The sequence below is a fragment of the Falco peregrinus genome, chromosome 18, assembly GCF_023634155.1.
Source record: "Falco peregrinus isolate bFalPer1 chromosome 18, bFalPer1.pri, whole genome shotgun sequence".
NCBI classification, from domain to species: Eukaryota; Metazoa; Chordata; class Aves; order Falconiformes; family Falconidae; genus Falco; species Falco peregrinus.
In genome coordinates, this window is record NC_073738.1 from 5,495,174 (window position 1) to 5,515,280 (window position 20,107).

Genomic DNA, 20,107 nt, shown 5'->3' on the forward strand with positions numbered 1-20,107 from the left:
GGACCAGGGCTTGGGACACGTTTTAATGCTTCCATTTTTCGTGCTAGTGTTGGTGGCCACGTGTTTGACACTGCATCAGCAGGAGGGTGAGGCCCCAGCACAGGCAAGGCTTCGGTGTGTTTAGTGAAACCAGAATCGTTCCAAAGCTTTCACTCACAGGTTGGCTTTACTCAGCGCTTTCGGTATCTGGTGACTCCCTCACAGGAGCATGTTTCAGTTTTGCTCATTTCTGCTGTTCGTGTTTGAGGTGAGTCACCCCGACACGCTGCCTGCAACCTGTGTGAACACGACTATTTCTTATTTTGGTAGTTCCTTAGAGAGGCTTCAGGGGGGGGTTGGTTTTTTGTGGGGTCGTTTTGACAAATAGCCAATGTTTGTTTGGTTTGGTTGGGTGATTTTCCTTTTTTTTTTTTTTTTTTCTTTTTCCTAGAAATAGCATTTAATTCTTGTATTGTTATTTGATATTTTTATTTCAGGTAAGATCCCTCTTTGGGAAGGGATATTTTCTTCATATCGTAAGTGACTGTGTCTGACCTCTTAGCCAAAATGTGAGACACTTGAATATTCTGCATAGTAGTTGTAAGAATATTTTTTCGCTGTCGAATTGCCAGGCTTCCAAGAAGTTTCTCATTGCCCATCTGTCCTGCATGCAGGCCAGTGGGATCCTTGCTGTTCAGTGCTGTAACCTGCATAGGGATGTGACAAAGATCAGTTTGAGGGATGAGTTTCTTACAAATTAACTCAATGAATTCTTTTCTGCGGTTCTAGGTTTTCAAAAATTTCAAATCGACACTCTCCGTGTTTGCGTTGTAGTGTGGCTCCTCTTGCAGCTTGGCTGAATCTATGTAGAAGGCTTAAAATAAGCAAATGTGTTTTTTTGCCAGACTTGTGAACTGTGCATGTTGCTTAAGACCAACTGGTTCAGTGGAGGATGAAAGTACCAAATAATCTGATCTTGGCTATGGGATCACCAGCAAATGCACGTAACGTTTCCCTGGCTCTTTGGACATGAAAAGCCCAAGAAGTCAAAAATACAAAAATCTTTTTTTACTTTAAAAGATCCGTTCTTCTGAATAGTGTAATAAGCTCCACTAAATGTGCTATAGCACATGATCCTGAAAAGTTAGTGCAAGCCTGGGCAGAGTACAGTGATAGATGTTATATTTTAATTAAAATGGCTTTGACAATCCTGTTCAATGTTTCATTAAAATCAAAGTGTGTGAATCATAAGCCATAAGCATTAATTAGTGTGTTGCAAAGCAAATCTCATTTGACTGTACTTGATTAACACAGTCAGCGTTAGTAAACACTTCTTATTAACAGAGTTGCAGTCATCAATCAATTTGAAATCCAAATTTTTGGAGTTACCTACTGCTCTTGCTTAATACCCAGAAGTAACGGACGTGTGAATGGTGAATTAAACTCCCCAGCTGCTGCTAGAGCTGGTATTTGTACAAATCTGTGTTACACAAAGCAAAATATGCTCATTCCTTTTGGAGATGCTCATTCCTTTTGGAGAGAGCTTGATTCTGAACCTCAATTTTCCACAAAAATCAATCCCTCGATGGTTTTGCTGCCTTGGAGCACATGGTACCTGTGGATCCTGCTCCTCGCCCCCTGCCTTGTGCCTCTGACACATGCCACCGAGCCTGGATCCTCAGAACAGAAAAGATCCGACCATCCCGGCTGCTCCCTTCTTCTCTTTGATGCTCCAAGTGTCGGTCATTTATTTTTTTTTTCACCAGCCGGCTCATTGCTGCGTGGCGTGCCTGCTGGATGACATATTAAATCATGAATTCTTGCATGTAGCAGGTTCGGGGGTTTTAGGGAAGGAGCAGCCCGGCCCTTCTCAGCAGCCAGCTGGGGTCACCCAGACAGAACCTCCCCCACTGCAGCAGGGGTCCATCCCATGAGGTCACCTTAATCCGCTGGCCCTTGGAACCATCCGTTGGGTTGACGTCAGTGCCTCAGCACTCAGTAGGACGGGGATCCCCGAAGGAGCGGAGGATGCCTTCAGAGTCGAGCAGAGGTTCGTGCTGCCGCAGGGGTTGTGCCCAGCCCGCCTCGCAGCAGCGTTTTGGCATCTCCAAGCGATGTGCGTTCTCCACTGGCTTAGACCTTCAGCTCGCGTTGCTGCAGTGATACCCCCAGCCTGTACCCCGTGGGATGGCGTGTCTCTTCCACTGGACCAGGAAAAGAGTGGGAAGGCTGAGCGATGATGTGGCTTTCCAGCCTTCCCTCTGCTCGCAGGAGATTTCTCACCAGAGGGAAAACACAAGAGAAGGCTTTGACGGTTTGATTGCAAGAAAGTAGCTGGTGCGAGCAAGAAGGAATGAAATGAGGTTTCATCTTGCTTTGCTATTTTTCTGCATCAATGAAAGTTCTTGAAACCAAGCCAGGCAGCTGGTTCAGTTCCTAAAATGGATGGAAATCTTGCTACGACTATTTTTCTTGACCTTCTGCTCATTCTCTCATATGATCTCTCTTCAGAAATACAAACGCAAAAAAAGGAACAAAAGTTGGCCCGGGGTCAGCGGAGGATCATCGGCAGGGCTTTCCCGGGGCTTCCGAAGGGTCCCTGGGTGCGGTGTGGGCAACGTGAGGGAAGGCTGCCAAGATGTGGGGAGTTTGCCGTGCCTTTGCTTGTGCCTTTGAGCCGCCCTGCAGCCCGTGTCCCCCTGTGGCACACCAGCCGGCCGTGCCGCTCGGAGGCACATGGTGAGCCGGATGCTGCGGCTGGGCTGGGAGCTCTGGGCGGAGGTTTCGGAACATATCCCAGGCAGATGCTGGCGCGTTGTGCTCCTCCGCAAAGGAAAAGTTGTGCAAGCTGGAAGACCTAGCAGTTTGCTAGCATCGGGGCGGTGTTGCTAACTGGGGGATATGTCAGCTGGGATGAATGGGAAGGCTCAGGAAATTCACATTACTCCCCCACTCGCTGGGCTTTCTGGAGGCAGCAAAGGTCTCGTGCCAGGCAGTTTCGAGATTTTATCTACAGGAGAAAAATGCTGCAGCAGGCATTCATCCCGGCCTGCTGGCAGGAGCATCCTGCAGGTAGCTGCGGTTCCTCGGAGGAGCAGAGCTGATAGGGACCTCTCCTGCTCGCCCCAGAGCCCAAGTCCTGCCTGTGCCACGGCGTCAGGAGTTGTCTTCCTGCCACCGTGAGGAGCGTTCGCTTAATGCTGCTGTTCAGCTCTCACATGCGTATCCATATGCCGTATGAAGCAAAACTGACCCGTTGGTATGGCAGCGTGATTTCTTCATCCAAGAAAATGTCAGGTCCCTCTCTCCTTGGCTTGCGGTTGGCAGTAGTTTATCCCACAACTTCGTATTTATGTTGGGTGAATTTCAAGGAGAAACACTGCTGGAAATTGTGTCAATTTGGGTAAAGGGGAGGGGAGTGAAGAGGGGAAAATCTGTGCTTTTTTAGAAGGACGGAGCTGAATTGACTTAGTTCCCCTTGGTACGCTGTGACCTGCTGAATCAGCAAAGTGGTCTTCATCTCTGACTCACACAGGCTGCAATGGGTTTTGATTAAAAAAAAAAACCCACCAAAACAGTTAAAAAGAAAGATTGATGTCTCAGATGAGGGATGTCAAATCCACCCTGCTGCTCAGAAGATGTTTGCCAGAAAAGCCTACAGAGCTAGGTGCGAAAAAGTTTGCCGCTTGGTGTGAATAAGCTCCTTTGCCACAGTTCCTATCGGTGCATTTGAAGTTGCCATGGAGGGTGGGATCTGCAGTGGGAGAAATGTTAATAGAGTCATTAATAATTATGTAGATAGCTCTCTAAAAGTAAGCTGTCATCACTAAGCGGATGGGTGGTTGTATTGTAGTGCTCGACAGCAGAGAGCTCTTTGGTGAAGGGATGCTCGTTCTTTCAGGTGCCTCCATCGCTCTGATGGACAAGGAGGGTTTGACGGCCCTCAGCTGGGCTTGCCTGAAGGGGCACCTCGCCGTGGTGCGTTCCCTGGTGGAGAACGGAGCTGCCACCGACCACGCAGATAAAAACGGACGCACTCCGCTGGACCTGGCCGCATTTTACGGCGATGCAGAGGTGGTAAGTGGCCTGTAGCGGGTGCAGAAGCAAACAGGCGGTTGATGTAAAAGCCCTAGGACAGCACGGTTGAGCTCGATGGAGCAAGAAGCACATAGAGTCCCGGCCCCCCGTGCGTGCAGGCGCTTCCGAGGCTGAGACCTGGCAGGGGTGGCCATAGCCCGAGCGGCGGAGCAGGACGAGCTCCCGCTGCCCCCAGCACCCCGCGTCCCGCCCCGGGGCAGCGCTGACCCCCCGGCCTCTCGTTGCAGGTTCAGTTTCTGGTGGACCACGGGGCCATGATTGAGCACGTTGACTACAGCGGGATGCGGCCCCTCGACAGGGCGGTGGGGTGCCGCAACACCTCGGTCGTCGTCACTCTCCTGAAGAAAGGAGCAAAGATAGGTAGGGACAAGGGGACAGCCCGCCATCGGCTCCGTGCTCAGGCCCCTCCGAGCAGTGGGGCTGGCTTCCCAGAAAATACAAGCGTAAGAGAGAGGCAACCTCAGCCCCGGCTGCTGCTTCGTGCTCCAAAAGCAGCCGGCGAGTCATGACTGCCTTCTTCTCTTTCTTAAAATGGGGATTTTTTTTTTTTTTTTTTTTTTGCTGTCGTATTACTTAGCAAAGTTAATCAATAAACAACTGTTTCTTTGGCAAGGTCTTTCCTCTGGTAATGCTTTTTCTATCTTTACTAGTCTGAGTCGACAAACGTACTGTGTCCATGCATTGCTGTGAGCTGCTGCATTCACTTGCTCTGTGTATGCTTTCAGATCTTAGTGTTACCTGCGCTGCGCCACACAGCTGCTCACGTTACGTTTTCCTGTGAAAGGGGATTTTGCTGGTGCATTGGCTTCTTTGCTGCCTGCCTCTCACAGCTGCTTTTTTCCTTTCTTTTTTTTTTTTTTTTTTCACCTTCATCCATTTTTTTTTCCCCTCTCTCCTACAACTTTTTGTTTTCTCCTTTCTTTGAAGGTTGTCAGACGTTACCGAGTCGCCCACGAGGTATATCTCATTGCTGTCAGCATCAGCTTCGATCTGATAGCTTTGTCAGCCTTGCTTTCTCCTGTTTGATTTAGCCTGCATGCGTCCCCAACACCTCTAATCTTTTAATTTACCTCACCTTCGAATAATTTTTTTAATGACTGTTGCAGAGAATAACTTGAACTCAAAAACTAACCTCCTTCCCTCAAAACGTACTGAATCTACTCGTAGAATATTGTTGACTTGTTCTTCACCCACACTAACGAGCCGCCCCCAGATTTTTGCCACCCCTTCCCTCCCGGTGTGAGCCCCTGAGATACCCAGCGGCTCCGCACGGAGCCAGCGTGTCCCCAGCCCAGCACCAGCAGCACTTGGCACCACCTTTCCCCTGTCGTATTTTCCACCCTGATGGATTTTCTACTCTCCACCCTAACGGATTTTCTACTCTCGTAGAAACAACATCTTGTGAAGTTGGAAATCACAATCCACTTAACGCAAAACGCCTATTGACAGTCAAACTGCAGATTTCCTAGTACGCTGCCAGAGATTTTAATTTAGAAATGCTTTTATGTAACCACTCTTGATTTTTTTTTAATTTTTTTTTCCTTTTAAGTAGTTTTGTCGTGTCCCCTCCCCCGAGCTGGTTCCACAACCAGCAGCGCCCTCTGGTGGAAGTGGCTCCTGGCATGCCCGGCCCCAGGTGGGGGTTAGGATTAGCCTTAATGACTGCAAAGGAAAACCAGGACAGTGTGGATGATGTTCATTTAAGTGCGGGAGGAATTGTCAGCTCAATCATTTGGAGCGCTGTGCCCTTTGACCACGCCAAGTTGTTCTCTCCAGCAGAAATTCCCACCCCAGGGTATTTTTTCCACCCAGCTTCCTACCACCCTTGCATTGTATGAGTTTTTTACCCATCATGCATCCTGTACACTGCAGGTCCAGCAACATGGGCGATGGCAACCTCCAAACCAGACATCATGATCATCCTGTTGAGCAAGCTGATGGAGGAGGGAGACATGTTCTATAAGGTGAGGAGGGTGTTTCTGGAAAAGCTGCGCCGGTGCAGCCTGACGTGGTGTGGGGCTTTGGCTGAGCGGTGCTGCAGCCTTCACAGTCCTGCCTCTGCAGACTTCGGTTGTGGTTTGTGGGGCTGGGGAGGGGGCACTGGGTGCCCAAACATACAATGAAGCTGAAGCAAAGCCAAGTCTTTCTGCAGCCTGGGTCTGAGCCAGCACTTCATTCCCTCTCTGGAAATACCAGATCCCAAGTGTTCGTTCGGAGCGCTGATGTCGTTGCATCTGATCTGATGATGCTGTCATTGCCTAGCAGGGTCATTGCGGTGGGACAAGGCACCGAGATAGCATACCCCAGAAAAACTCATGGAAGCAGCTTTTTGCAATGAAAACAGATTGTCAGGACACAGATGGCTTTGTCGTGTCCTTTCACCCATGGGAGACGTTCCACCGTTACAGTTAGAGAGTCTTTTTTGCTCTGTGTTTATTTTAAACTGATCTTTAAAAGGTGGAGATTTGCACACACACACAAAATGTGCAAGTACAACAATGATTCACTGTTCAGCTCTAAGGGTGAAGCAGAAAATATGCAAAGCTGGCATTGTAACTGGAGTTATCTGCCAGAGATACACGATACAGCTGAGAAACCCGAGTTTACGAGGTTCTAAAGCTTTCTGTTCATAGCCACAAAATTTATGTCTGGGTCATCATGAATTGCACGCGCCCTAGATCCCATCTTGCCCTCTTTCTTTCACCCTAGCTGCTGTGGCTGCCCCCCTCCAGGGCACAGAGCATCCCATGCCAAAAATAGGTGCCCAGAATAGCAAAGATGAATCACCCTTTGAAGGTGAATGTTGCGTCCTGATAACTATAAATGGAAGCCAGTTGACAGGCTTAGATGTAGACACCTAATTTTCAGACATCTCAAGTCCAGGGAGGTGAATCTCAGCCTATTTGTCCATCTTCAGAGCCACGGCAGTGCCATAACTTTTCCCTTTGCTATTGCAGAGGCTTCTCTGAGCCCCAGGAGCTCCCCGCAAAGAACCTGCTGTTCTTTGCCCTCCCTGGTGCTTGTTCGGGTGTGGGTGTAGGATTGGTAACCAGGAACGGGTTACCAATCACCCAGCTCAAAAGACCATCCATCCAGAAACCAGATGGAGCGGTATCAAGCCAACATAACACCATTCCTGCCGCAGTTCCCCCTGTAGCGTGACAGCTCTGCGCCAAGTGGGAGAGCTCAGCTTGCACGAGGCACCTGCAGTTCCAGATCAGATGTTCCCTTGGTCAAAGGTTCTGGCTTTCCTTTCTAGAAAAGGGCTAAACGGTGAATCTGTGTTACCTTAACCACCTAAAACGTTCGTGGGGCTGGTGAGTTCTCTGCAGGGAAGTGAACTCAACCCAAGGATGTGCTTTGACATGTTCTCCTTCTATTAGAAAGGTAAAGTGAAAGAGGCTGCCCAGCGCTACCAGTATGCTCTGAAAAAATTCCCCAGGGAAGGATTCGGAGAAGACCTGAAAACGTTCCGCGAGCTGAAGGTGTCGCTCCTTCTCAACCTCTCCCGGTGTCGAAGGAAAATGAACGTAAGTCTCCCCGCTCTTGCTGGCCTCGCACACAAGCTGCCCGTTCTCTGCCTGTGCACAGGGACGTGTCCGTCCCGTAACTGCGCTGTGACCTCCGAGATCTCTCCTCGGTGTAACCTGGTTGTCTTTCACCCAGCACTGACATTTTAGAATTCAAAAGGAGTAATGGTTTAATGTGCATTTCTGATGATTAAAAATTCATTGCTATGTTTATAGCTCTTTGAATTTTTTATTACTCCCTTTTGATGATGATGTGAATTGGGGGTGGAGGCATTTTCCAGATTTCTAGGGCAGCGCTGAGGGAGGAGCTAGGAGGTGTGCTGCTTTGAATGCTAATTAATTTAAAACGAAGGAGCATATGCTTAGGGGGCTAGCACTTCCCCAGGGCAGTGACTCATCCAGAAACACCCCCACATACTCCCTCTCCTCCCAGAACTGCCAGATCACTGTCACTCTCCTTGCTCCAGTCAAGCAGCATCTAGTGAGCGGCTCCCGCGGGATGTGTCCTGCCCCAGAGCCAGCAGCTCCCGCAGGATGTGTCCTGCCCTGCGGGATGTGTCCTGCCCCGCAGAGCGGTGCCAGGCTCGGCAAGTGACATTTCCTCCGAGGCCATGAGCCAGCACAGGTTACACTGGAAGGGAAGGGGGTTCTGTGACACCTTCATTTCTTTAAGCTGTGAGGGAGGAAGGTGAAAAGCAACAGAAGTAAAATCTTAATGCAGGTGAAGAAACACCACAGTTTGGAGAAAAAGTGTGAACCTGCTCTTTAAACAAGCCAACTGGCAGCTAAGCCTGTGCTTTGAGGACAAGGGCTTTGGATTATTGTTAACCAGGGAATCCCAGGTTTCTGGGATGCTCCTGCAGTTTTTGCACCTATAGATGAGACCATACAGGTACCAACCTCTTGATTACACTCCCCGCGTAGTCTGTTAGGCAATACCTCTTCAGTAGCTGCTACTGAAGGTACAAACAGTGTGAGCTTCCCCAGGCAGGGTGTCCAGGCGGCAAGAGTTTGCTGTCTCAGTGTTTGAAGAGATCAGGAGTGCTCTTGGGTCCCTCCTCCCAGAACTGCTCCGGGTCATGGCCCAAGCCAGCAGTCCAAGGCGAGGTTTGGATGCGAAATGAAGCCCCCCCGCTGGGAAGAGGTCTCCTTCACAAGTGCTGAGCTGCAGCGGAGCTTAGTGGTAGGTGAAGCATTCAGGACAGGGCGCAGGAGGATGGCCGGCAGGGTTTGACCCATAGCCGATAGTCTGAGCTTGTGGCACTGCCACTCGAAAGCACCCAGAGCTGTCTCCATCCCGTGCTGCCACCCCCTCCCTCCCCACTCCCTAACCAGTCTCCCAGGCGAGGTGTAGGAGAGAGGCAAGGACCAGTGGAGTGGGTGGCACTGGCAGGAGACCTTTGCCAGGCAAGTCCTGTTTGTAGCTGCTGAGATGTCCTAGTCCCTTCCTTCACGTGCACTTGTACTCGGCCCCTTCAAAGCATGTCAGTGTGTTGCAGAGTGGGAAACAGAGGGCGTGGGAAAGGCTTCCCATGGCTTTCAACTATGGAAAAAAATCCTTCATGAGATTACATTCCAGCCTCTGCGAGACCAGATGTTTCCTCAAGGCTGTAGGCTGTCGGAGGGGGATTGCATGCACTTGTTGGGGACACAGTCAATGAGAACGGAGCCAGTGGCACACCGGGCTCTCTGGGTGCTGACAGCATCTGGCGTTACAAGAGGGTTTGGGGGCTTTGGATGTGCCATCGTAGCTCTCTGGCTGTAAATGATGTTGAATCTGTGTGAAAGAATCCGGTACCACCAAGTTTTCCGTGGTATGTGCAAAACCAAAAACCAAAAGTGAATGCCCATATTAAGTTTGGTTTTTTCCCCAAGCTGTATATATTTTTATTTCTATATCTATTCAGTTACTTATCTGCACACCTATTGTAATGACAGGATTTTGGAATGGCGGAGGAATTTGCTACTAAAGCACTGGAGCTGAAACCGAAATCTTACGAAGCTTACTATGCAAGAGCAAGGGCCAAACGCAGCAGCAGGTGAGGGGAGAGAGAGAAAAGTGCGAGGGGCTGGTCTCTTCGATGCCACATCGGTGTGGGCATCCGCCGTGCAAAACCGTACCAGTGTCCCCATGGGAAGAAATGGCAAAGGAACGTTTGTTAATGAAATTACAAACCTCTCAAACTCCAGAGTAACACCCTCCCTCGTTTGGTAATTTCTGGAGACAGCTGAACGCAAACGCGTTGAGAGGTTCGTCTTAGTTGAACTTTGTCTGAACGTCTTACTACACTGGAAACCTGACACCAAAGTTGAGTATTCTTTTTAAAAATACACTTTAGTTCAACCACTGCTTGGACTGGAAGCAAAATATGACTCATGGAAGCCCTGTGGCCCATGTTGTGCAAGAGGGCAGGCTTATTCATCACGGTGATCTCTCCTGGCTTTAAGAGCTGTGAGTCTGTGTGTCCTGCAGCACTTTTTGCGAGGCAGGAGCTGCTGCCCAGCTGGGCAGTGACGGTGCAGCGCCAGCCCCTGAGCCTGCAGCTGCAGCTCCTGCTCCCAGCACTGCAGCCGGCTTCCAGGGAGCCGCGGCACTGGGATCTCTCTGCACCTCCGACGGAGCCCAGAGGATTCCCTGCTTAATCTCCCCGAAGGCTAAAAGATGGGAGATCACGTTCATTTCTAAACCCATCAACGCCGTTCCTCAATGAGCTGGAGGGCTTGCTCTGAGCCCTGCGCTCCAGGGCTGGGCGCGCTGTCGTTGCGCACGTCTTGGTTGTAAACGGCAACCAGAACGCCTGGCGTGGCGGTGCAGAGAGTCACCAGTAGCCGGAGGAACGTCCAGCTCACCTGTGCCAGTGCGGTAGCTCAGCAGACCCCCCCCTTTGACCCTCCTTGCTGGAGGCGATGGGTGGGAGTGGGCTCCTGGCCACGGTGTGGGGGGCAAAGCCGTGCCCTTCTGTGGGGCAGAGGAGCCCCCCCAGCCGTGCCGCACCGGCCTCACGCCTGCCCTGCAGTGGGTTCCCTCCCCGCTGTGTCCGGAGCCCTTGTAAGGAACCGGAGGAGCCGGGTCCCTTCCCAGGCGCTCTCAGCCTCCCCACGTCCAGGCGGCCATGTCTGCCCCGGCTCCCTCCAGCAGGATCCATCACCACGCTGCCTTCCCTCCTGCATTTCCCAGCTTGTGCCCGGCAGCCCCCCGAGGTCAGCCCAGTCCGGGGAACAGGCGCTTTTCCTCCCTCCGCCTGCTCTTCCATGGCTGGTGCCACGGCGTAGGCGGGCCTTGGGAGGTGTGAGGAGCTTCACTGGGGTCATCCTCCCAGACGACAGCCACGCTCTGACAGAGGGGTTTGCTCCAAAGCCAGCAGTGTCCCTGTAAGTGACAACCCCCTTCCTGACCCCCCCGCCTCCCGTTCCCTCCTCGCAGGCTGGCCTTCCCCTTGCAAAGCCTGCCGGGGGGCTGGTGCCCCCGCGCGCCGCTCGGGTCCTTCCTGCCGACGAGGTGAGCGGGAGCCATCGCAGAACTGGAGCGAGCAGCCTGGCCCGAGGCGCTGACCCACGCCCCGAGCCGCAGGGCACGGCGCTGTGTGCTCCCCGCGTCGGGCACAGCTTTACATTCTCATGGGCGCAAGCGGTTGCGCCTCCGTCAGAGCTGCGCTACTTTGTGGTGGCGGTGAGCCGGGCTCTTGGCTACCAATGCTTTGGCTTCCCCTTCGCTAGCGCAGGGGCAAAGCTCCTGGTGGTGCCATGAGGAGTAATTAACGAGCCTGTAACGAACACCTTGGGACAGGCGTTTTTGCTAGTCTGGGTTGTGCCATCTCAGGACTCTGTTCCCCTCTTCTCCAGAATGGCTGGCAGTGTTTTCCTTCAGTTTGGATAAAATAAACCCCAGGGAGGCGTGTAAGGCAGAGTTTGAGAGCCGCCGCGCGTGGCAGCGGTCACAGGCATCTCCCTTGGTAGCACGGACACGCCACTTACCCCTCTGGAGCCTCTGAGGACGGCTCCGTTCAAATCCAGAGTAATTTCAGTTCTCATTTCTGTCCCTTTGTCAAGCAGGCAGTTTTCAGCAGCCCTGGAGGACCTGAACGAGGCCATCAAGCTGTGTCCCAACAACCGTGAGATCCAGCGGCTGCTGATGCGGGTGGAAGAGGAGTGCAGGCAGGTGCAGCAGCAGCAGCAGCAGCCGCCGCCGCTCCCGGTGGAGCCCGAGCCTGAAGCCCAGCACGAAGAGCTGTATTCTGTGCAAGATATCTTTGAGGAGGAATACCTTGAGCAGGACGTAGAAAACGTGTCCATTGGCTTGCAGACAGAGTCCAGGCCAAACCAAGGGCTGCCCATCATCCAGAGCCCACCCCCGTCCCCAGCTCACAGGGACTCAGCCTATATTTCTGGCTCCCCTCTCGGCTCTCATCAGGTCTTTGATTTCAGGTCCAATAGCTCCGTGGGTTCGCCGACCAGGCAAGGGTACCAGTCCACATCTCCTGCTCTGTCTCCGACGCACCAGAACTCGCATTACAGACCCAGTCCTCCGCACACGTCCCCTGCTCACCAGGGCTCCTCTTACCGCTTCAGCCCACCTCCCATTGGGAGTCAAGGGAAGGAATATCAAAGCCCACCACCTTCTCCTCTTCGTAGAGGTCCTCAGTATCGCGCCAGCCCCCCAGCAGAAAGCATGAGCGTTTATAGGTCACAGTCCGGTTCCCCGGTGCGTTATCAGCAAGAACCCAGTGGCGTCAGCCCGCTCCCCGGCAGACCAAAGTCTCCGCTCTCCAAGATGACGCAGAGATCTTTCCAGATGCCCCAGCTCCCCGTGGCCGTGCCGCAGCAGGGGCTGAGGCTGCAGCCAGCCAAGGCACAGATCGTGAGGAGCAACCAGCCCAGCTCCGCCGTCCACTCAAGTACTGTCATCCCAACCGGCGCCTACAGCCAGGTCGCCCACTCGATGGCCAGCAAGTACCAGTCGGCGTCGGGGGAAATGGGGGTTAGCCAGAGCCGGCTGGTCTACCAGGGCTCCATCGGGGGCATCGTCGGGGACAGCAGGCCAGTGCAGCACGTCCAGGCGAGCCTCAGTGCAGGGGCCATCTGCCAGCACGGAGGGCTGGCTAAAGAAGACCTTCCACAGAGACCGTCCTCGGCGTACCGGGGGGGCATGAGATACAGCCAGACCCCTCAGATTGGGCGAAGCCAGTCCGCATCCTACTACCCGGTGTGTCACTCCAAGCTCGACCTGGAGCGTTCTTCCCTCCCCGCCAGCCAGCTGGGCTCTCCAGATGTGTCTCACCTCATACGAAGGCCCATCTCAGTCAACCCCAGCGAAATCAAGCCTCACCCGCCGACTCCAAGGCCCCTGCTCCACTCTCAGAGCGTTGGCCTCCGCTTCTCTCCTTCCAGCAATAGCATCTCCTCCACCGCCAACCTGGCTCCCAGCTTCCGCCCTTCCGCCTCGATTCAGCAGATGGAGATCCCTCTCAAGCCAGCCTACGACAGGTCGTGCGATGAACTTTCTCCGGTCTCTCCCACGCAGGGGGGTTACCCCAGCGAGCCAGCCCGATCCCGGACCACGCCGTTCATGGGAATCATAGATAAAACCGCTCGGACTCAGCAGTACCCCCACCTCCATCAGCAGAACCGGACCTGGGCTGTGTCATCGGTGGACACTGTCATTAGTCCCACGTCTCCTGGCAACCTCCCCCAGCCGGAATCATTTAGCCCGCCTTCTTCAATCAGCAACATTGCCTTTTATAACAAAACCAACAATGCACAGAATGGCCATTTGCTAGAGGAAGACTATTACAGCCCCCATGGGATGCTGGCCAATGGGTCCCGGGGAGACCTCCTGGAGAGAGTCACCCAAGCCTCCTCGTACCCCGACGTCAAGGTGGCAAGGACGCTGCCTGTGGCGCAGGCCTACCAGGACAACCTGTACAGGCAGCTCTCGAGGGACTCCAGGCAAGGGCAGACATCCCCAATCAAACCAAAGAGACCATTTGTGGAGTCTAATGTGTAAAAGACACTTGTTGGAGTAAGACCCTCATGTTTTCAGCACACACTTCCGAGCCTGATTTCCATGCATATTATGATTATTATTATTATTATTATTATTATTATTTTCATTTCTCTTTGGTAGCTACATGACCAAGTTTCTCCGGTACTCTGTGTGGTGGTCAGACAGCCATGCACGTGCTCCAGCCCTTTTGTTCCCCAGCTGACCGTGAAGCCAACATCAGCCGAGCCAGTATCGTTTGCCCAATTCCAGCTAAGATCCCAACCAGGATACCTTAGTGTGCGTGCAGGGTGGTCCAGAAATATCCCCTACGCAGCAGGAGGTAACCAGCTCTTTTTCAAGAGACAGTTGCATTCGATTTAAATTGGGTTTTTTTGTCTTGCTGAGCTCTTACTCAGTTCTGGTGGGAATTCCTAGCGGGAGCAGGGCAGGGATCACAGGAGCCTTTCCCGAGGCTGCACCCGCAGGTCCCCGTGCCAGCCGGGTCCTTTGGCTCTCTACCCTCAAAGAGCAAATGACCTGCAGCAAGCAAGGGCACCATGTGCTTTAACAGCAAGTAGCTGTGCACAGTAACCCTCCTGCTTCATCTGGTTTGGAGCGGTTTATTCTGAGTTGGATTCCTTCATTATTTAGTCGCATCGTCAGCCAGAAGGGGTGGGGGTCACGCGGTGCTTTGCTACTTGCGAGCTGCCTGTGGGTGCCCCGGCGCTGGTTTGCTCTGGGGCGCTTTACACGAGCCTCAGGAGGTGAAAGTTGGCCCCTCGTACGCGTTGTAATCAGCCAAGGGAATTGGCCAGGAGCCTCTTGCGCGTGAACTGGGATGGCAACAACTGCTTCTTCGCACCGTTAGCGGGCGGCTGCACCTCACACACGGCACCGCATTTCCATCGGGACGGTTCGATGGCGGGGGTTTGATTTTGGTGGGGTGTTTTTACTTGCAAGGAAAAACAAAAATCTGACTTAGAAAACGGCATTCAAGGAGGAAAACTGCAATTTTAAAATTTTTTTTAATTATTTTTTTTATAATGAGGATGCATAGCGTGGCATGATGGTTCCGGAGACAGGAAGGGTCCTTCTGCGAAGCCAGCCATGCAGCATCCCTTCCTTTAGGCTTGCTCCCACCTGGGGAGCCCGCGCCGTAGCGAGGGCTGTTCTCTAAGATCCGTTCCCAATATCCTGGGAAGCGATTGCCGTGTCCCATACCTGTAAATGATAGAGACCACGTTTTGCTTTCTAAGGAGCTGTAGTTAAAAGAGAGATATTTATAATTTATTTATGCAATCTATTTCAGGATATTTTTCGGTTTGGATTGTTTTGGGTGTTGGTTTGGTTGGTTTTTTTAAATCAAATGCAAATCACGTCAAGACGTTGTGAAAAGCAGGGGACAGTTCCAAAATCCTTTCTATAGGATTTTCAATAATTTTTCAATTATTGTCTGAAATTGTTTCGCGGGGTTGGAGGAGCTTTCTTTACAGATCCATTTATTACCAGTGGGTTTGTAATCTGCCTTTTCAGTTCCCGAGGGTGCAGGGCGGGATGAGCCGGGGGGGAGTGATAACCCTGTAGCTTGTTTTAAAGCAAAATAGTGCCTGTTGCCCAACGCCAAACCTCACTCATATCAACTCGTCAGAGCGATGTCAGTGCTGAGCAGGAGGAACAATACCTTTCGGTGTTTCCAAAGGGCTATGCGAATAGATTGCAAGACTTCTTGAACCAAATCGGGGGGTCCAGCCTCTACTGGTGTAAGTGAGCATATCCCCAGCGCAACATCAGTGCAGCTGCATCCATTTACACCAGCTAAGGACTCGGTCCGAAACTCTTAAGCAAACCATGGCTTCGATGGGGCTCTTTTTTTTTTTTTTTTTCTTTTTCTTTCTCCCCCCCTGTGTATGGATCAACACATCTCGTTGCTGTTTCGTTGCCTAATTTGCTCAGAGCAAACTGGGACGTGCACACCTCGGGGCGGTGGAGGCTCGTGTCTCATAGACACATGAGAGTGTTCGGGGGGTGTTTCCTCTGTGGGGTTTGGTGGGGTTTGTGCTCTTTTGGGCTATTTGTCCAAGCCAGTATTTGGATTGAGGTTGGTGTTTTTATTCTCGAGGTGCAGCCCAGCACTGACTCTTTGCTTTCTTACAGGGCTCTGTAAAGCAGGGGGTGGACTGGGCGACCCCCCGGGCGGGTGGGCTCCCCGCGGCCGCGGGAACACTCAGCTCCATGCACTATTTCTTTCCTTGCAAAGGGGGTGTAATGGTTGATCAGGTTGGGTTGGTTTTTTTCTTCCTCTCTTTTGAAGTAGTGTGTTCTGCTTTGTAAGGAATTACTGATTTTTTCTCTGCATACAGCGCATCAATAGCTAGGGCGTGCGTACCATGGGTCTGGAGTAGCGCCAGTCGCTTTGCTCAGCGCCCCCCATCCTCCAGCTTTCTGATCGAGTGAGTGGCTTCCTACCTTTAGTTGCTTCTTTGAAAGGGAAAAGTAACAAGTTGAGCCCCGTCCCTATTTCACATGGCTGAGCCAGAGGCGCTGTGGCCGTGAGCCGGGTCTCTCCGCTGAGATGCAAACGGGACGGTCCGAAAGCAGCGATGCGAGAACTGCCCGTGCTTTGCTTTCGCTATTCACTGCCTTGTGCTCCCAGTACAGTCCTTCCGAAACGTCCCCTCACGGCACTTCTGTGTATAACTCTTGGGTTTATGAAGATGTTTTAAGGGAAAAAGAAAACAGCTCACACTTATAACACAAACACCAAGCTGAAAGAAGGCTTAAATACTGCGGTGTGCAGGTTTTTTCACGATACCACGTGTTACATTTTTCACAGGATTCTTGCACTAATGGTTTTCCATCTGTTCTCTCTGTAAATGGGTGCACTTTACTGTTTGAATTTGTTACTATGATAAATACTGGATATTTAAGCGTGAGTAGTGTCTTCATTAGAAAAATAGCAAAACAGCTCTTGTCTCTTAGTGTATTTTTCAAAAAAAAAAAAGAAAAAAGAAAAGAAACGAAGCAATGAATCATAACATTTATAGCACAAGAACTGACTCTTGTATATAAGCATCAACAGATTGAGTAATTTTTAAATACAGAATTATTTGCAGTGGTTTTAAAGCACTTCCCCAGCAGTTCTCTGAGGGACAGTCGAGGCAGGATGGCCGCTGTAGTCCCCGGGTGGGTGAGGAGCACACCTCTCCCTGGAAAAGCTGTTTGTTACACAGTCCCCTGTGTCCACAAAGTCACGATTCGGATTTGGCGTGGACGGGAAGCAGAGGGGGTTTGGGTTTTGTGCTGTCGTACGTGGTCCTGTCGTGAGGCATGAGACTCGGGTGGCGCCGGTGGCCCTTCGCCTCGGTGTCTGAGACCGAGATCTGAGAAGCCCGGGCCGCGGGGCGGGAGCACACGCAGAGTTCCAGACACGGTGCTGTCTTGTCCATCTGTGCTACGTGTTTAATTGCTCCTTGAGTAATTGGGATGTGGGACGATGCTGCCAGCCGGCGGCTCCAGCCCCTCCCCAGCTGCAGTGGCACCACGGGCGAGCCCCCGATTGTGATTCTTTGGCACACGGAGTAAATCAGGTTCTTGATGCCATTGAAAGCTGCGGGTTGGGCTCTTGGGGTGCATCGGGTGGGCGATGCCAAAGCCGAGCCCTGTGTTTGGCCGGCGTTCCCACCAGATGTCTCTCACCCGCTGCGGGCTGTGCCACCGCAGAGCCCAAAGATTCTCTCCCAACTTGGGAGGGGGGGGGGGGTCCACCGGGACCCTCGGCAGGGCTTCCCAGCTCTGGCTTTGTCTCCCAGGCTGGGAGGATGCTCTGGTCCCAGGGGAGGGGGCCACCCGTCTTGGGGGTGCTCTGCAGGGGTCCCCACCAGCCAGGCCGGCCAGGGCGTTGGAGGGCTTTGAGAATAGTCTTCAGCATCCACCTGGAGCACGTAGGAGAGGGAGGGGTTTACGCAGACAGATCCCTTGGGATCAGTCTGGAAAGGCAAAGGCGCTGCGCAGCCCGAGCCCCCTTCCCCACCCTGCTGCTGGGGGGGCACAGGCTGCACCGGCTCCCGGCAAACCAAGGTGTGTGTCCGTCCGTCCGCCTGGCACCAGTGCCCGCGGGGGGCCCTCCGGGCGCTGCTCCTTGGGGCTTGTTTCTTTCACCTGGTTGTAAAGAAAAGCGCTTGGCTAGCGTGAGCACTGGGGCGTGCGCGTGACAAACACCTAAGCCATACTTGGATTAAGTCCGGAACGGGGGTGGCTAATAAATTTGGAGCGATTCAGTCCCTTCGTACCAAGGTCGCTGTATATTCAGGGTTACCCAGAAGAAGTCCAGCTAAAACCGAAGTGCCAGCTCCGCCTTACCTAGAGAAACAAGCAAGCCGGCGTGCCTGCTCGGCCCCCGTTCCTCGCCGGGGGCGTCCGCGGTGAGCTGTGACGAGCTCCTTGGTGGTTGTACTTTGCTTTAGTCTTGGGGAATTCAAGATAACTCTTCTACCGGCGTTAACGGTGTTTGACCAAGGGCTTAGGGGAAGAGCTGTTGTACCCGCTGGGATCTCTGTGGATAAATGCCTTCACCCCATGCTGGTTGCTCTGCGCAAAGTCTGGTGGGGTGCATGTTGGACACAAAGCACAATGGTTGAAAGTTAATCTGCGTTTTTTTCAGATTTGTGTGAATAATTGCTGGATTTTCATTCAATCAAACTCTTTTTTTCTAATATAAACCACTAAGGGCTCAATTCTTTAGCAAGATGCGTTTGTGTCCAACTCCTGACTATACAGCTGGATCTCACCGCAACTGTTACAGACCTACCCAAGAGAAAACAGCTAGCGCGACTGTCACCGGGAAAGCCAACAGACACCAAACCCATCCGCCGTATCCTTTCCTCCTGCTCATTTTCTAGCTGTCACGGTACTGGCGAGTCAGCAGACGGGTCCCACCTGTCGGGATCGTATCCTATAGTCAGGAAAACAAGAGGGCTGCTTTGCCAAAAGACTGTCCCTTCCAGGTGACACTGCCTGGGGACGGCGGTGGGGCGGCGGGTCGTCTCCTCCGGCGGGTCGGGGTCGTGCTGGGTGGGTGGGAGAGCCTCACGCCCCAGGAATGGGGTCACTTCGCCCGGGGTCTGCCTCGCTGTGCACTGATAAGCCAGACGCTGAGAGCAGCACGGTGTGCTACGTTCTGTTCTGTTGGTACACCAGTAACCCAGAGACTCGCATGGACTCTGCCAGTACTGCCGGCGTCACCTCTGTCCAGCCTTTTCTTTCCCATCGTGTTGCATTCAGCGTTTCGTCTCCCTTCTGTCTTCACATCCGAGAGGATCTGAGTTCGGTACAAACACGTACAGTACACACACCTTGTGCTTTGTACAATTCCCTGGTTGCCATCCTCCGAGACACTTGCTGGGAAGATCTTTAAGACACTTAAATTTTCCTTTAGCTTTTCTATAATTCCGATGTAAAGGACTTTCTCTCTGTACAGTATATTATTCAATGCATGTTCTGTTCTCTCTACTGATATATTGAACACCACACAGTTGTGATATTGTGCAGTGGGAAGAGCAGCCCCTGCCGACAGCGGAGGCCTTCGCCTCTCATGTATAAGGAAAGAAGAAAACATATTTTTTTCCTTTGCTGTATTTGCTTGAGCAGAGTTTTCTTGTCTGTACATGTGAGCTGTGAGATAGATGTGAAAAGTTCAAAAGAATGCATTCCCCCCCCCCCCCCCAATGTATACAGATTGTAATCTGTACAATGAAAACTGTATGTATGAAAAAAATGTACTTATTTATAAATGGTTAACACTTGGACATGGTGTCTGGCCTGGTGTTTTTGCCACACTGCAGCGAGCGAAGGAGTGTGCTACAGCTTCTCAGCATGGAAATAACCTGGGGATGTCAGGATGGCACAAGCGTCAGGTCTGTCTGTCACTGCGGGGATGGGGATGGGGACCCGGCACCACTGGGAGCAGGAGGGGACAGAGGGGGCGGTGATAAAGTCGGGGGGGTAACTACACCAGAGTTCTCTGCTTAAAACTGTGGGAAGCAGAGCTCGGTGCTGTGGACACTGGAGCCCTGCAGCTCCCGAGAACCCAGGTGTCTCCTCACTTCATCCCTGCCCAAACCCAGGGCTCGGTTTTGCAGCTCAGCGCCCCTCGCAGCTGTGAGCATCCTTGCCTCCAGCGGCTGGGATGGGCTGGATGGGCAGCACTGGAAGGAGATGGCTCATGGGGGTTGTGGTGGGCAAAGCCCCCCTGCCTGGGCTCGTGCCTCTGGCGGAGGCTGCATTTGCTTCGCAGCACTGGGATCCAGGAGCTTCACCCGGGCAGCTGCCTGTGCCGTAACCCAGAAGGAAGAGGGGATGCTTTCAGCAGAGGAGACGAGCCCACATCTCAGGGATGCACCTTCTCATGGCAGCAGGTCTCCCCCACTTCCGTGGGCATATCCAGTGCGTGGCCAGACCCTGGAGATGTCCCCATGGGGTCCCTCATGCAGCCACTGCTGAGCTCTGCAGTGCCGGCTGC

General features: G+C 52.6%; 1 protein-coding gene across 8 annotated transcripts in view; it reads left to right on the top strand.

Annotated features, from left to right (window-relative positions):
- The window catches only part of TANC2 (tetratricopeptide repeat, ankyrin repeat and coiled-coil containing 2), a 247,627-nt gene extending 228,233 nt beyond the window's left edge, over positions 1 to 19,394 (top strand). For 6 of the 8 annotated variants that reach the window (XM_055789873.1, XM_055789876.1, XM_055789878.1 and 3 more), the window contains 7 exons: positions 3,881 to 4,056; positions 4,305 to 4,437; positions 5,005 to 5,034; positions 5,950 to 6,041; positions 7,461 to 7,607; positions 9,546 to 9,646; positions 11,661 to 19,394. In XM_055789873.1, coding sequence (XP_055645848.1) covers positions 3,881 to 4,056; positions 4,305 to 4,437; positions 5,005 to 5,034; positions 5,950 to 6,041; positions 7,461 to 7,607; positions 9,546 to 9,646; positions 11,661 to 13,611 — 2,630 coding nt within the window. In that variant the 3' untranslated portion in view covers positions 13,612 to 19,394. The remainder of the gene's footprint in view (positions 1 to 3,880; positions 4,057 to 4,304; positions 4,438 to 5,004; positions 5,035 to 5,949; positions 6,042 to 7,460; positions 7,608 to 9,545; positions 9,647 to 11,660) is intronic. The other 2 variants (XM_055789879.1, XM_055789874.1) reach the window with 1 other exon arrangement.
- The last annotated feature ends 713 nt before the right edge of the window (positions 19,395 to 20,107 follow it).